This window comes from Schistocerca serialis, chromosome 1 (genome assembly GCF_023864345.2).
Source record: "Schistocerca serialis cubense isolate TAMUIC-IGC-003099 chromosome 1, iqSchSeri2.2, whole genome shotgun sequence".
NCBI classification, from domain to species: domain Eukaryota; kingdom Metazoa; phylum Arthropoda; class Insecta; order Orthoptera; family Acrididae; genus Schistocerca; species Schistocerca serialis.
This window is the reverse complement of record NC_064638.1, coordinates 912,470,140-912,483,988: the sequence shown is the minus strand read 5'-3', so window position 1 is coordinate 912,483,988 and position 13,849 is coordinate 912,470,140. Positions and strand designations below refer to the sequence as shown.

Genomic DNA, 13,849 nt, shown 5'->3' with positions numbered 1-13,849 from the left:
TGCAGCCAAATGCTTTTCATTCAAAATGTGTGAATCTGTAGACCTCTGCCTTGTGTTACACACAATATGCAGCAGTCTCTATTTCTTTAAGGTGACTGCATACCATGGAGGGTCCCTCCCACTACTAACTGTTCTATTAAGTACATATCTGTCCATAGCATGGTCAACTTCTCTTTTAAACTTGAGATATAGTTGTTCTACACGTTTCTGCCCCGAGCTGAAAGCTTCATGCTTTCCACTGAGATATGATCTACACATTCTTTACCCACTTTAATGAACATATAAATCTTTCTACTCATTCTAGTTGTCCGTTTTGCTTTTGTATTTGCTGTCACTACAACTGCCTCATAGTCACTGATACCAGTTTCGATGTGGGAATCCTGAAAGAGGTTAGTCTATTTGTTACTGTTAGATCTAATATATTTCCATCATGACTGGGCTACCATCCATCTGTTGTTTGTGGTTTTCAGAGAAGGCATTTAATAATGTTTCACAGGATGTCTTGTCATGCCCACCACTGAGTATAAACTAAATACAAAATGTTATCATTGATGGTGTAGTTCATATGTCCCTCAGGAGCACTTTATGATAATTTCTTATCAATACTAATTATTAATAAATACCTTTATTCACTACACATCCCCAGAGATTCTCTGTCATGATGGAGTCTACAGAATACTATGCGTGAACACAGGAGAACTGCTCTGTATACATTTAGAATTCAGATGTTTGCTTTTGAAGTCCTGTCTCTCATATTTACATTCATGGCATGCACTACACATTTTAAGTAATGACTAATGCAGTATTGTGGCTTAAACCACTTTAACCCTTCATTCGTGAAGATGGTCCAAGACCGAAACTGGTAGAAGTTGGGTTTAAAATAAAAACAGCTGATGATTCACATATGCATTTTATACAAACCAGAAAGACTTACCTGAGAGTATGATGAGACTATTATCAACAACAGTTATATTATCATGACACATCACTGTTATATGGAATATGATGAAAGGACTTACACAGTAATACATTTCTAGTCATTCATTGAAATTGTAGTACCAGGAAGCAAGCAAATAATGAAATTCCTATTATACAGTATAGTAGGAAGTGTACACTTTAAGCTTCTAGCTGATTTTTGTTGGGAGGGGGATACTGGGTGTGGTAGCTCTAATCCAGCTGGGTATCAACTGGTACAGTCACTCAGGGTTGCTTTTTAACTGTTGGGACATCTTTGTACCACTTAGCACTTTGAAATGATAACTAAATCAAGACCCTAAGCTGTTGACAGGTGTTGATATACATCAACGGGGACAGTTGAAAACGTGTGCCCCGACCGGGACTCGAACCCGGGATCTCCTGCTTACATGGCAGACACTCTGTCCATCTGAGCCACCAAGGGCACAGAGGATAGTGCAACTGCAGGGATTTATCCCTTGCACACTCTCCATGAGACCCACATTCCAAACTTAATGTCCACACAGTACATTTGTAGTGCCCCTGCCCATTACACTCATTACTTGCAGCAGACAATCTCACCGAGTCCCGTAAGAGTTCGGGCAATGCATTTACATCCAGCACAGAAGAAGAAGGTCAATGGCCAGTTAGCCTTAACTATATGAAGGTGGTATTTGTTCTTTTGGACATGTCCGAAAGATAACTGTTAATATATGGAGATAGTATCTGTTCTTTTAGACATGTCTGAAAGAACAGATATCATCTTGACCTCCTTCTTCTGTGCTGGATGCACACGCATTGCGTGAACTCTTATGGGACTTGGTAAGATTGTCTGCTGTGACTAATGAGTGTAACGGGCAGGGGCACTACAAATGTAGTGTGTGGACATTAATTTGAGAATGTGGGTCACGCAGGGAGCGTGCAAGGGATAAATCCCTGCAGTCGCACTATCCTCTGTGCCCTTGGTGGCTCAGATGGATAATGCATCTGCCATGTAAGCAGGAGATCCCGGGTTCAAGCCCCGGTCTGGGCACACATTTTCAATTGTCCCATTGATGTATATCAACACCTGTTGACAGCTTAGGGTCTTGATTTAATTAACATTTCATTCTAAGAGAGCTGCATGGTAACCAAAGGTATATGTTCTTTCGGACATGTCTGAAAGAACAGATACCTTCTTCATACTTAGCACTTTTGTTTCAAATGGCTGCTGCTTCACCTTCTTGCATAATTTTGTACTAAAAGTAAAGTTTTATAACCTCTGTGATTTCTAGTTAGTATTTCAGCTGTCTTTCCAACTCCCTACAAGCTCTTAGGCTTGTGATTGCCTTTTAATTGTGTTGTCTGCAATGGGAACTTTTGTCAACAGTGATCTAAGTTGAACGATGTCAGGTCGATAAAAATACCTTCGTATTTCAAAGTAAACCTGCAGTACTGAATTAACATCATTTGTTTTTAAATCTTATTAATATCTGCTTTCCTTCTGGCATGATCTAAATTTAACCAGAGCATTAGACAAAGGAAAAATGTAGGCGTGATCTTACATTATCCTTAATGACAGTGTACCTTTGAAACACTATTAAAATTGAAATTTTACTCTAATAGGGCATAGTTAGTATATATTTTGCAAGTGATCAGTAACTACAAATGCTACAATGTCTATTGCAATGTATAATTTATTTTCGGTCCATTATTTTCAAAAAATTGTAAAATGTGGTACTAAGTTACCCCGATTGATTGTATGTCATTTTGCGCTTCATTAATGCCATACCCAAGCTCATTAATCATAGTGGCTGGCAAATGGTGGCATGCCAGTCCCTCTGCAACTGATGACCAGCTGTTTCCAATGGGTGACGAATCTGAGGAATGTGCTCTCAGGGCAACAATCACACATCCCCTGCATTCACATAAGACAGGACAAAAAGGGCAACAGGAGGTCTTGTGTTATCTTGTTAAAAGATACCATTCTTAAGCTCTCAAAGACAGAACACTTGACAAATCAGAAAATGTTGATGGATACATTCCTTGTCACTCTGTACACACAATTAAAACTCATCTGAAAAGACAGTGTGGTGCCACTCCTTTGTTCAGTACTGTCATTGGTTGCACCACTGTCGGCAGGCCTCTCTCTGCTGATGCACACAGGGAAGCTGCAACAATGGTTACTGTACAGAAAGTCTGTTATGCCACAGACATTGTTGCACTGTGTCCGTGAATACTTGTCTTGCTGAAAACAAGGCCAATTTCTACCCCAAGGTAAGTGATGTGGCAGTATGGTCCTGCACAATCAGGCAAACAATATATCTCTAGGTATGTGGGGCACTGACTTCCTGTGTAACATTAAATATGGCCCTCCTAAGCCCACTGATTCCATATTTTTATGATGGTTGTGGAGTCCTGACCAACACGAGCAGCAATATTACAGAATGATAAACTGCAGCATAGATCTGGATCAATTGTTCTGCTGCTGAATTTCAACAATTGTTGGTAGATGTCTGCCCCTTTTTACATGAGAAATAGCACAACCTTCTCACAAATGAGCAACTTCCAAATGCAGTTACTGATTGTGTAACTCACTGTGTAATCTTTCCTTAGATACAGAATGCATGTGGCATTACTCCTACATGCTTCATGTAGTTGTGCTGAAATGATAAATCTTTGCATATCCATGTATGTAGTACATTTTATGCCAATTTGACATTTGTTGCATGATGCCTTCATGCTGTTACAGTTTTAATGTCCAACAATGTACGTAAGTGGCTAAAATTTAGTATTCACTGTGTATGCATTTCTGATGACATACTGGTTGCAATCCTGTATCATTCTATCAGTCACAAAGAAATAATGCAAGAGATAATTAAAGCACATATTATTGGGCATAAGAGTCGAACGAGTACCTCCAACTACATTTTCAAGTAATCATAAAGGAACTGTGCAATCAGGTCCAGAGGACGACATGATATTGATTGGCTGCCATGTCATCTTCAACCATGTGGAGTCATTTAGATATAGTGTGGATGGTGCAAGGCATCAACATGCTGCTCACTCAGTCACAGTAGCTTTCCATAACTTCAAGCCTTTACTCGTCAATCTAGCTGTTTCTCCACTGGACTTATAAGGCTGAGTGCACCCTGTTCCAGACATCATACCGCGGGAAAATACCTGTAAGTGCATATGGGAGTCAAGCACAATGAATGCACAGCTGTGGTAGTGGATGTTCAAGTAATATACCATGTCATACGTCTGAATTCAAAATAATACTTCTGATAACACAGGCATACTTGTTGGAATACTTGGTCATTCTATCAGCCACAGAGAAATAATGCGAGGGATAACCAAATCGCATATTACTGGACATAAGGGTAGATGAGTGCCTACAGCAACTCTGTTAATTTTTTTTTTTTAACTAATTCCCGATTGTGTCTACACCATCTGACGTGCTATGACGTCATGGGTGGTATATTTTAATTATTCGTCTTTGTCAATATTATTCCGATAGGATTTCTACGAATAATGTCTAAAGTTCAAAGTAAACGTAAAAGGAACTCAAAATACATTTTAGCAACTTGACTAAATGTGATGAAAAATTTAAAATTTAGAAAACTACTTAACACTTGTACAAACTGTTAAATTTCTTAGCGCCAATCTTCCATTGTTTGTCATTGTAGGGGCTAATTGGAACATTGTGCAAAGGTGTGTTCAGTACCGATGTTCCCATCATATTTACAAAAGCCAATCAGGAGCTGTTACAGTTTTATTATTGAATGACTACATTTTCGACGAATGTTCATTCGCATTACCCTTATTAAGCCACCGCACCTCGCAACAGTGATGCTACAATATCAGAGAAAATAATATCGAAGTATGGCAAATTTAACCCCTCGGCGATCAGATGAAAATTGTGGAATTGAAATGGTTGAAATGGCTCTGAGCACTACGGGACTTAACATCTAAGGTCATCAGTCCCCTAGAACTTAGGACTAATAACATCACACAAAATGGCTCTGAGCGCTATGGGACTCACATCTTAGGTCATAAGTCCCCTAGAACTTAGAACTACTTAAACCTAACTAACCTAAGGACATCACACACACCCATGCCCGAAGCAGGATTCGAACCTGCGACCGTAGCAGTCCCGCGGTTCCGGACTGCAGCGCCAGAACCGCTAGACCACCGCGGCCGGCAACATCACACACATCCATGCCCGAGGCAGGATTCGAACCTGCGACTGTAGCGGTCGTGCGGTTCGAGACTGAAGCGCCTAGAACCGCTCGGCCACATCGGCCGGCGAAAATTGTGGAGGCTGACGGGTTTTTATTTGGCATTCGTCGCTGCCGTATCATATACTTTAAGTTCATATAGACTGTATGGCTATCAGATTCAATAAAAACAGACCAATGTAATGTTAGTACGGTCCCGATATAAATGAACGAACACTAAAATCTTTGGCGCACATTAATTACAAATGGGTTGTCCACACTAATTGCATTCATCTTACCAACCTGGCGGAAAATAGCGAAGCAGGAACTTATTAATCCTCATTTCTAAACCTTATACCGCATGTCAAAAACAAAAAAGTGATAGGTACAGTCTCCTTGGCTACAGCATACAGCTTCTGCCTCACATTGTGTACCTCCTAACTGCATTCTGGTCTCGTTGAGTCGTTGTGCAACGGTTGCTACGAGCAACAGCACTTGATATCGTTGCCTGGCAAAACAACTAATTTACTTTTTAATGCAGACTGTCCTTAATAACAAAGTTTTCTGTGTATAATTCACCGTTTTAATGTTCATCTCCCACATTCATACTCTAAACAACTGTCAGCTGCATGGAAGAGGCTTTTTCAAATTTTTTATTTCACAAATCTGCAAATATGAGGTGTTTTTTTAAAGACAACTTCATTGGCTTTCTATGAGGCGAGTTAATGCAATTCTCAATTACAAAAACAATGAGAACACTTTTTTTTCTCATTGAACTATTCTACCTGAGTTAAGTGTCATTTTTCATAAATCTCCGTTCGGCAATCCTTCGTAAAATAAAACATAAAAAAAAGAAATATCTGCATCAACATAATTGCTCTGCAGTTCATAATTAAATGTCAGGCGGAGGGTTAAACTTAAAATTCATACAGACTGCACCGCTATCAAATTCGAGAAAAATACATGAAAGTAATGATAGTACGGTTCCACTACAAATCAACGAACACTAACCCTTTGGCGTCACATTACTTACAAATAAGTTATCCAAACCGATTTTTTTTATCTTCCCAACCTGGCGGGAAACAGTGAAGCAGGAACTTAATTAATCTTCGTTTTGAAACCATATAGTGGCACCACAATTGTTAGGTACAGTTTCCTTGTATACTGTTTACAGCTTGTGTCTCCCATTGTTTAACTCGTAACTGCATTCTGTAATTTCTTATTTATCTATATTTCTATTGCGCGGCTACAAGTTAAATTTGGACGCCTCTTCTGCAGTAGCACTGTCTGGATTGAGCAGAAAGTTCATACTACACATTTGAAAGATATTTTTCACTATTCGTATAGGTTATGGTAATTTCTGAACATGTGCAACATTAACATGAAAATGTCAGTTGATTTTTCCCACTTATCAGTTGTATACCATTAATCTTTTCGGATCGCTCTGAATAATGTTGAACAGTTTACAGCCAAAGTGTCAGCAGCATGCAAAATTTGTTTATGGTTGGGGCTGTTGGAGAGCATTGTGCACAATGTAGGTATGGTATCATACACCTAGTAATTTGTTGGAGCTATACTTTGCTCTTTATAATAAGGATCATTTTTACATTTCCTTTTCGTCCCTCCATAAAAAGTATTTGTTCTATCAGCTGAAATAGTTGCCATACTTTTAACACTGAACTTTTCCATAAAATGTAAGACATATAAAGTCAATGTTCTGCGTATTCAACACCACTATTTTTCAGTTCCAAGACTCGAACGAAAATACCTTTCTCTGAAAGGTAAAACTCGGTAAATAAAAAAACCAGTCTGTAATCTTTGTGGCTGTAGCTATGGGAAGGATCAGTTGTTAAATAAATTTTACTTCTTTGGGGATTCATAAATTGTTCCATAGTAAATTCTGTAATTACATTCATGTTAACTGATTTTGTGTTCGTTTGGGAGCATGAAACCTTCTGGTTGAAAAGTGTTGGTTGTGCGTTATAGTTTGATATAGTATGTAGATGACGCATCTTTCATTGTAAATTTTTGTTCTAGGTTTGTGGCTGTTTTCACAGTTAGGAAACTATTTCTCAGTTTCAGTTCTCAACGATTTGTTTTGAAAAGCGAGAATATGTTTGTTTTACTTCACATGATTTGATGGGTTGCAATATTGGTAGCCTTCCGCGTCCAACGCTAAATTTTGCAATGCAGACTTTATAGGCCTAGTTACCATTCTCATTCTGTCCTTTAACGAAAGGAAAGTCTACTAGATATTTACTGTTCACTTTACGTCTACATTTCGCCATGACTAACAGAGGAAATACTACGTTTTTACTTATCAGAGTCACTGTTTTAAGTACTAGAAGCAATTTTTAAACTTGAGAGATGAAAAAGAAACTGGGTGGTAAGAGAACATCAAAGTATGAATAAGGCACATGATGAATGAACAGCGAAACCTACGAATTTTCGAAAAAAATCTGTGTAATCCTACACATCGCTTCATACTTTTGATTCACCTCCCAGATGGAGCAATCTTTGAAAGGAAGCCGCTGAAATGGATGATCAGCTAAGTTAATCGGTCGCTGTTCCACTAGCTGGCTGTGTTAGAACACCAAAGCAGCATCCAGGAATGGGCGAACCATATCACACAAGTGAACCACCATGCTGCTGACTTATCTATCCAATCCTTAGGTCATCTTAAAAGGCAGTCTGTACCTAGGTGGACTGATGCATTGCACTCAGCAATCCAGGTCAGGTGTGCAACTCTACGACGGTTTAAATGCTGCCTAACAGCAGGAAACCTTGCAGTATTTTGTGTAGTGAGAGTCAAAGATTGATGCATAATCGAGGAAAGCAAGAAAAGGTCACGACAAGCGTTCCTGGACTTTATCATTCACTCCACTTGTTCTGTGAAAGTATGGGGAACCATAGGAGGATTTCCGGCAAATGCAGTCGTTTAGTTACAGTAGCAGTGCTGAAGCAGCAGTGTCGGCAAACAATGCCTAGTGACATCGCCCAAACAATGGCAGAAAATTTTGCGACGACTACTACCACTTTCAGCCATTATCCACTGTCCTGCCACTACCATGTGACCATGCGAATGGGTCAGTTAGACATCAGATCCAACAATTTTGAGTAATTCCTTTGATGCTTACTGCAAATTTCACGCTATGATGTATTGGATTTTGTCATACCTCAGATACTGCTGAACCCTGCCACAGGGGGACCTGAATGCAATTGTTCAGGAAGCTACTCATGACAAAATCCAATACCTCTACCGTAAAATTTGCAGTAAGCATCAAAGGAAATACTTCTAGAATGTTTTAATGTGATATGGTACACAAGGCAATTTTCCAACTCGTAGAGGGAGGCAACTTTGATACCTCTCCTCAGACCAGATTAGATTAGATTAGATTAGTTTTTCGTTCCATAGATCCGTGCTGAGGAGATCCTCGTGGATGTGGAACATGTCAAATTATTTTTTTTTGTTTTTTTGTTTTTTTTTTTAAAGCTGAAATAACAATACTAATAGTATGAATATATACAATACATCATTTGTTTCTATTAAAAAATTCGTCAATAGAGTAGAAGGAGGTGGCCACTAGTAAGTCTTTCAGGCTCCTTTTAAACTGATCTTTATTTGTAACTAAATTTTTTATGTTTACTGGCAAATTATTGAAGATGAGTGTTCTTGAGTAGTGGACCCCTTTTTGACCGAAAGTAGTGCATTTAAGTCCTTGTGCAGATCATTTTTGTTCCTGGTATTGTATGTATGAATTGAGCTGTTTGTTGGAAAAAGAGATATATTATTTAGGACAAATTTCATTAATGAGTAAATATACTGAGAGGCAGCAGTTAGTATACCCAGTTCTTTGAAGAGGTTTCTACAGGACGTCCGTGAATTTACTCCACAAATAATATGTATTACACGCTTTTGGACTCTGAAAACTTTTGTTTGACTTGAAGAGTTACCCCAAAATATTATACCATATGACATTATGGAATGAAAGTAGGCAAAGTATGCAAGCTTTTTCATTTTTATGTCGCCTATGTCTGCTAACACTCTAAAAAATAACAGAAAAGGACAGAATAATTACTGCAGCATCACATTAACAAGCTGTGTAGGAAAGACTTGGAGTGAATTATCAACCATTGTCTAGTCTCTTCATTGGATACCTTAGCTGCTTTCACGGTGGATTCAGGAAATATCGATCCACTGTCAGCCATCTGACCCTGCTAGAGCTGGCCGTCCAAAAGGCAGTCCTATTTAAAGGCACTGTATAGGGATATTTTTCGACATCAGTAAGGTGTACAACATCACTAGGAGGCACAATATTCTCAGACAGCTTCACCAGTGAGGCGTTCGTAGCCACCTCTCCATATTTATTCAGTCCATCTCTGTGGTGTCTGGTAGTGTCTGAAGTTGGGTAGTGCACTAAAGATTCAATGTTGCACTTTTATATGAAATATTTACAGGGGAGGAAATTATTCTGCTAGCGCCTGGCTTTCCAACATTTGTTACGATGTAGACACCACTTGAAGTCATGGTATATGGAGGACACAAAATTCAGTTTTTGAATCCAATTTACGATCCTGCAGCAAGTTAGAGATGTATCTAGACAGAAAAATATTAGTGGCAAAGAGCATGCTAGGATTTATCATCTATCTAGAAAAACTGTTATGTTATGTAATGAGCTACTCGTACATTCCTGGTGGATCTTAAATACGTTCATCATTTAAAAGACTGCTAATAAGAGACCTTTTATACATTATAAGTACGGTATACTTATTTGTACCTAATTTGTACTGAAAATTTGTCCTCTAGTTTTTCACTGATGGAACCTTGTCAGTCACATACTGATTGAAGTCTGCAATCTCCATCACGAGATTTCTTTCAGTGGAAAACATTGCCAAGACCGTCAGTCTTTTCTAGCTCAAAGAGTTTCGTAAGAACGATTTTATTATTTTCAAAGTTGAAAAGGACCTTCGTACTTCAACCGACGACAAGAGAATTGTGAACAGTTTAGTGTACTCAGTAAACGTGTTCCCTAGGTTGTTGGTTATTATAAATTCTTTTAGACTAACGGCACCTGTCAATAATTTAAATTCTTGTGCTAGTTAGTTAGAAGATAGTTCAAGACGAAGTTTTATCTTATCCAAAAACGTATAAACTGAACACAGTCCCTTTACGATACCTTCAGGGAAATTAGAACAGTACAAGGCGAACTTCTCTGGGAGAAACAATCATGAAGTTACAAGATGACCTGAGAAACTTTAACGATCTTTAGCTTCAGAAATTATCACATCGCACACTTCCCTTGGTTCTCTTTTCCACTCAGTCTCGTCCAGATTTCTTTTCTTCATTGAGCAATCAGTAGATTCATTTACAATAGTTATATCAATTTCTTCTCGAATCTTGATAATATTTATTTCAAATTCTGTAATGGCCATATGGGCAGAGGACAGATTAGTGTCTCTGTACTTATCTAATTGCAGAGAACTTCGACTAATGACATAGCTTTACTGAAGAATTCCAACCAATAATTAAAGCTACAACTGGAAAAAAAACTTTTTTATGATCAAGAGCCTGGCAACTTGTAATTTCACTCATTATAGAGTCACTCTCCAATATGTCATTCATACACTGAACAATGTCTTTCTTGCAGTCATGAACTGCGTTTACAGATCGAGACTGCAAGAGATCGAGGCAAACGCTTTCTCAGCATCCCATCAAGTATCGCGGTGTATTGTGGGTGGTTTGAGAAGAAAGCACATATTCCTTGCAAACTCGAAAAAATAATTTCTCATTGAGCTTGATTGATGCCACCTTGCTCATATCTTGATGGGTGTAACAATGTGCATATTCTGCATTATGATAGAACTTTTTCATAACAGTTTGTACCCCACCAGACGAACCAGCCATAATGGATGTCCCTTCATAGGACTGCGCAGTTAATTTTGGGAAGTCTAATTTCCTTTTTTTTTTGTCTAATTCTTCTATCGAACTCGGAGCTAATGTCTGTGCCTTATGTTTGGAAGGAGACAGAACAATCCAGAACTTTTCTATTGTTTTACCTCTTAATACGTATCAGAATTCAACAGCTATCTGAAATGCGTTCGATATATCACATGTTTCATTTGCTATAACATCTAAAAATTCTGATTTCCTGATTTGCTGTGAAATTTCTTCTTGGCACATCTCCAACATAATTTGTAAAAGTGATTTTGAACAGTGTTGTATAGTCCTTTGAAAACAGTTGGCTTATCCAAATGATCTTTTAGTGCTGCATCCAATTCGGTGCTAAAATTAATCAAACATCTGAAAACAACAGTGTTTGATGACGATTCAGTTTCATCACGATCTTTTACAGCCGACTCAAAGGAACCACAGAAACGATTAAAATTTATTAAAACATTTAACACCTAACTATTATGCCTAATTTCTTCGTTATAATCTACAATTTTCCTTCTATACCCACTATCCAATCGTTCAGCTATGTTGACAGTTCCAAAAAGTGCTAGTCCTAAACAATTTTCTATGTGTACAGCTGAAGTTCATGTTTCTTCATTTTGGTACTCTGATGGTTTATGTCTGTAACTCCCACTTTCGTCCACATAGGTTCCCCACCAAAAGATAGGCGTGGGAAACCGAATAATGCTTACCTTCACAGGCACAGCATCAATCTCTGTTTTTATAAATATCCATTTTAAATGGTGTCTTAAACTTGTAGATTTTCTGTATTAATATTTTGCACAGCATTTAAAACCAGTAACAGTCGTCCTGGTATCTTTACAACAATCTCCTCCTCATTAGGATGGTGGGAAAAGTCTGTACTTGTAAATTATTTACGCCATTTATTTTCACTCGCACCCCACAATCTAGAAACTGTATGACGAGCTATCTCTTACTGTCGAGATTGTATCAGATACAGCAATGCACAGAAAACTGCAGTATCAAAACCAAAATACTCTGTCAAACCTGAAACACCTGAACAACTATACACTGGCTCTTAGGAAAAATAGTCATACACGTGATAAATATAAATATAGCGACTGCAGTAACACCAACAATCTTATTATTCTAGGCACATCCACAAATATCGGTATGTTATCACTAAATATAAGCTCTAGTTACGATTGACAGAACTATAAAATGCAGCTATGCTGATGAGAAAATGTTTACTCGTTAATTTCTACTCTGAAAACCAATATGTGAATGAAACAAAATTATTATGATTGCTGTTGAAAAATCAATGTTGGGACCTTTGTGGGTGGCAGAATGGCGTACTATAGCAGCTTGGATAACAAAATAATGTTGCAGGGGGAGAGAAAGCTGGGAGACATGTCCTCCATAGAGTGGTGCTACCTAACAGGGGATTCAGGACTTTTTCCAGTCAAGGAGTTCCCACGCCGACTGCAACTTCCTGTGACATCACTAGTGAGCATACCGCGTGGTGGTAGGACAGACCAATACTCATACCTGCTTGAAGTACAGTGGATTGCACTGTCTGCCAGGGAGTTTTCATGTGAATGCAAAACCTTGAGTTTGGTGCAAGCCCGGAAGCGTTTTGGGGTCCATTACAAAGTGACAGAACACTGGACGACCAAACATAGTTTATTGTAATGTATTTCATGGTATGTATTCGGTTCCTAAACCAATTAACATAAAAAAGGGGACAAATGAATTATAAAATTATTGGGAGTTGTGCAACACTGCAACAATATCACACCCTGCCACTGGTCGTTCTTAAACAAAACGTTTTTTGGATAATGAGGTGGTGATGTACTGTTTTTAGATAGTTTTGAGCAGGATAACAGTATTCCCCAGGGAAGTCTTTATACTGTCACCCTATTTTTACAACTAGTATAATGTCTACAGTAAGGAGTCCTGTGCAATGTCCTTATTTGTGGACGATTTTGCAGTTTTCTGTTCTTCCTAAAACACTCCAACAGTGATTTGTCAGTTACAGTTTACAGTGAAGAGTTTGGAGGAGTGGGCCACAAAGATGGGTTTTACATTTTCAGCAGATTAGTATGCATGTATTAATTTTAAACATGCTCATCATATTTTTAATTTACCTGACTTGCATAATGAGCAACACCATTCTACATTTTAAAGACACAGGGGTGTTTCTGGAGCTCATTTTTTATTCAGTCCTGGTTACCATACCCAAAGGTCCTGAAGGCAAGGACCCACAAAGCACTCAATATCTAAAGTTCTTTGGTCACATGTGTTGAGGAGTAGACAGGTCACATCTGCTCCAGTTTTAAACTGTTTATTAGAGGTTGTGGCATGCACAGTGTATTGATCAGCAAGTCTTTCTTACCTGAAAATCATTTATGTTGAGGATCAAGTAGGCTAAATTTGCTTAGAGGACTAGCCTCATACCCAGTCTCCATGCTGAGCCTGGGGCACTGCCACTCACATATGCCAGCAACTCATGGTGTTTCAAGCATGTAAGTTGCTCATTGCTCCCAGCTTACCAGTATACCGTGCTGTTGCGTGTCCAGCTATGCAAGACCTTGGAAGTTGTCTGATATAATTACCAACTTCCAAATCTCAAGTTTTACGTGTCTGTTACTCAAAGCAATTTCTGCTGTAATATCTCTGCCCACTAGGTGACTGTCCATGTGCTCAGCCCTACTTCTTCTGTCTTAACTAAGGTCTTTGGAGTGAGCATTGACTCAGCCAATGAGAATTAAAGGCTTTTGTG

At 38.6% G+C, this 13,849-nt stretch overlaps 1 protein-coding gene and 1 non-coding gene across 2 annotated transcripts in view; both read right to left on the bottom strand.

Moving 5' to 3' along the window:
• The window catches only part of LOC126458506 (dynein assembly factor with WDR repeat domains 1), an 80,166-nt gene extending 74,670 nt beyond the window's left edge, over positions 1 to 5,496 (bottom strand). Inside the window, exon 1 of the mRNA XM_050095604.1 lies at positions 5,457 to 5,496. Coding sequence (XP_049951561.1) covers positions 5,457 to 5,496 — 40 coding nt within the window. The remainder of the gene's footprint in view (positions 1 to 5,456) is intronic.
• Trnat-ugu (transfer RNA threonine (anticodon UGU)) lies at positions 1,326 to 1,400 on the bottom strand. Its single transcript has one exon. It is a non-coding gene; the product is annotated as a tRNA-Thr (tRNA).
• Positions 5,497 to 13,849: the final 8,353 nt, after the last annotated feature.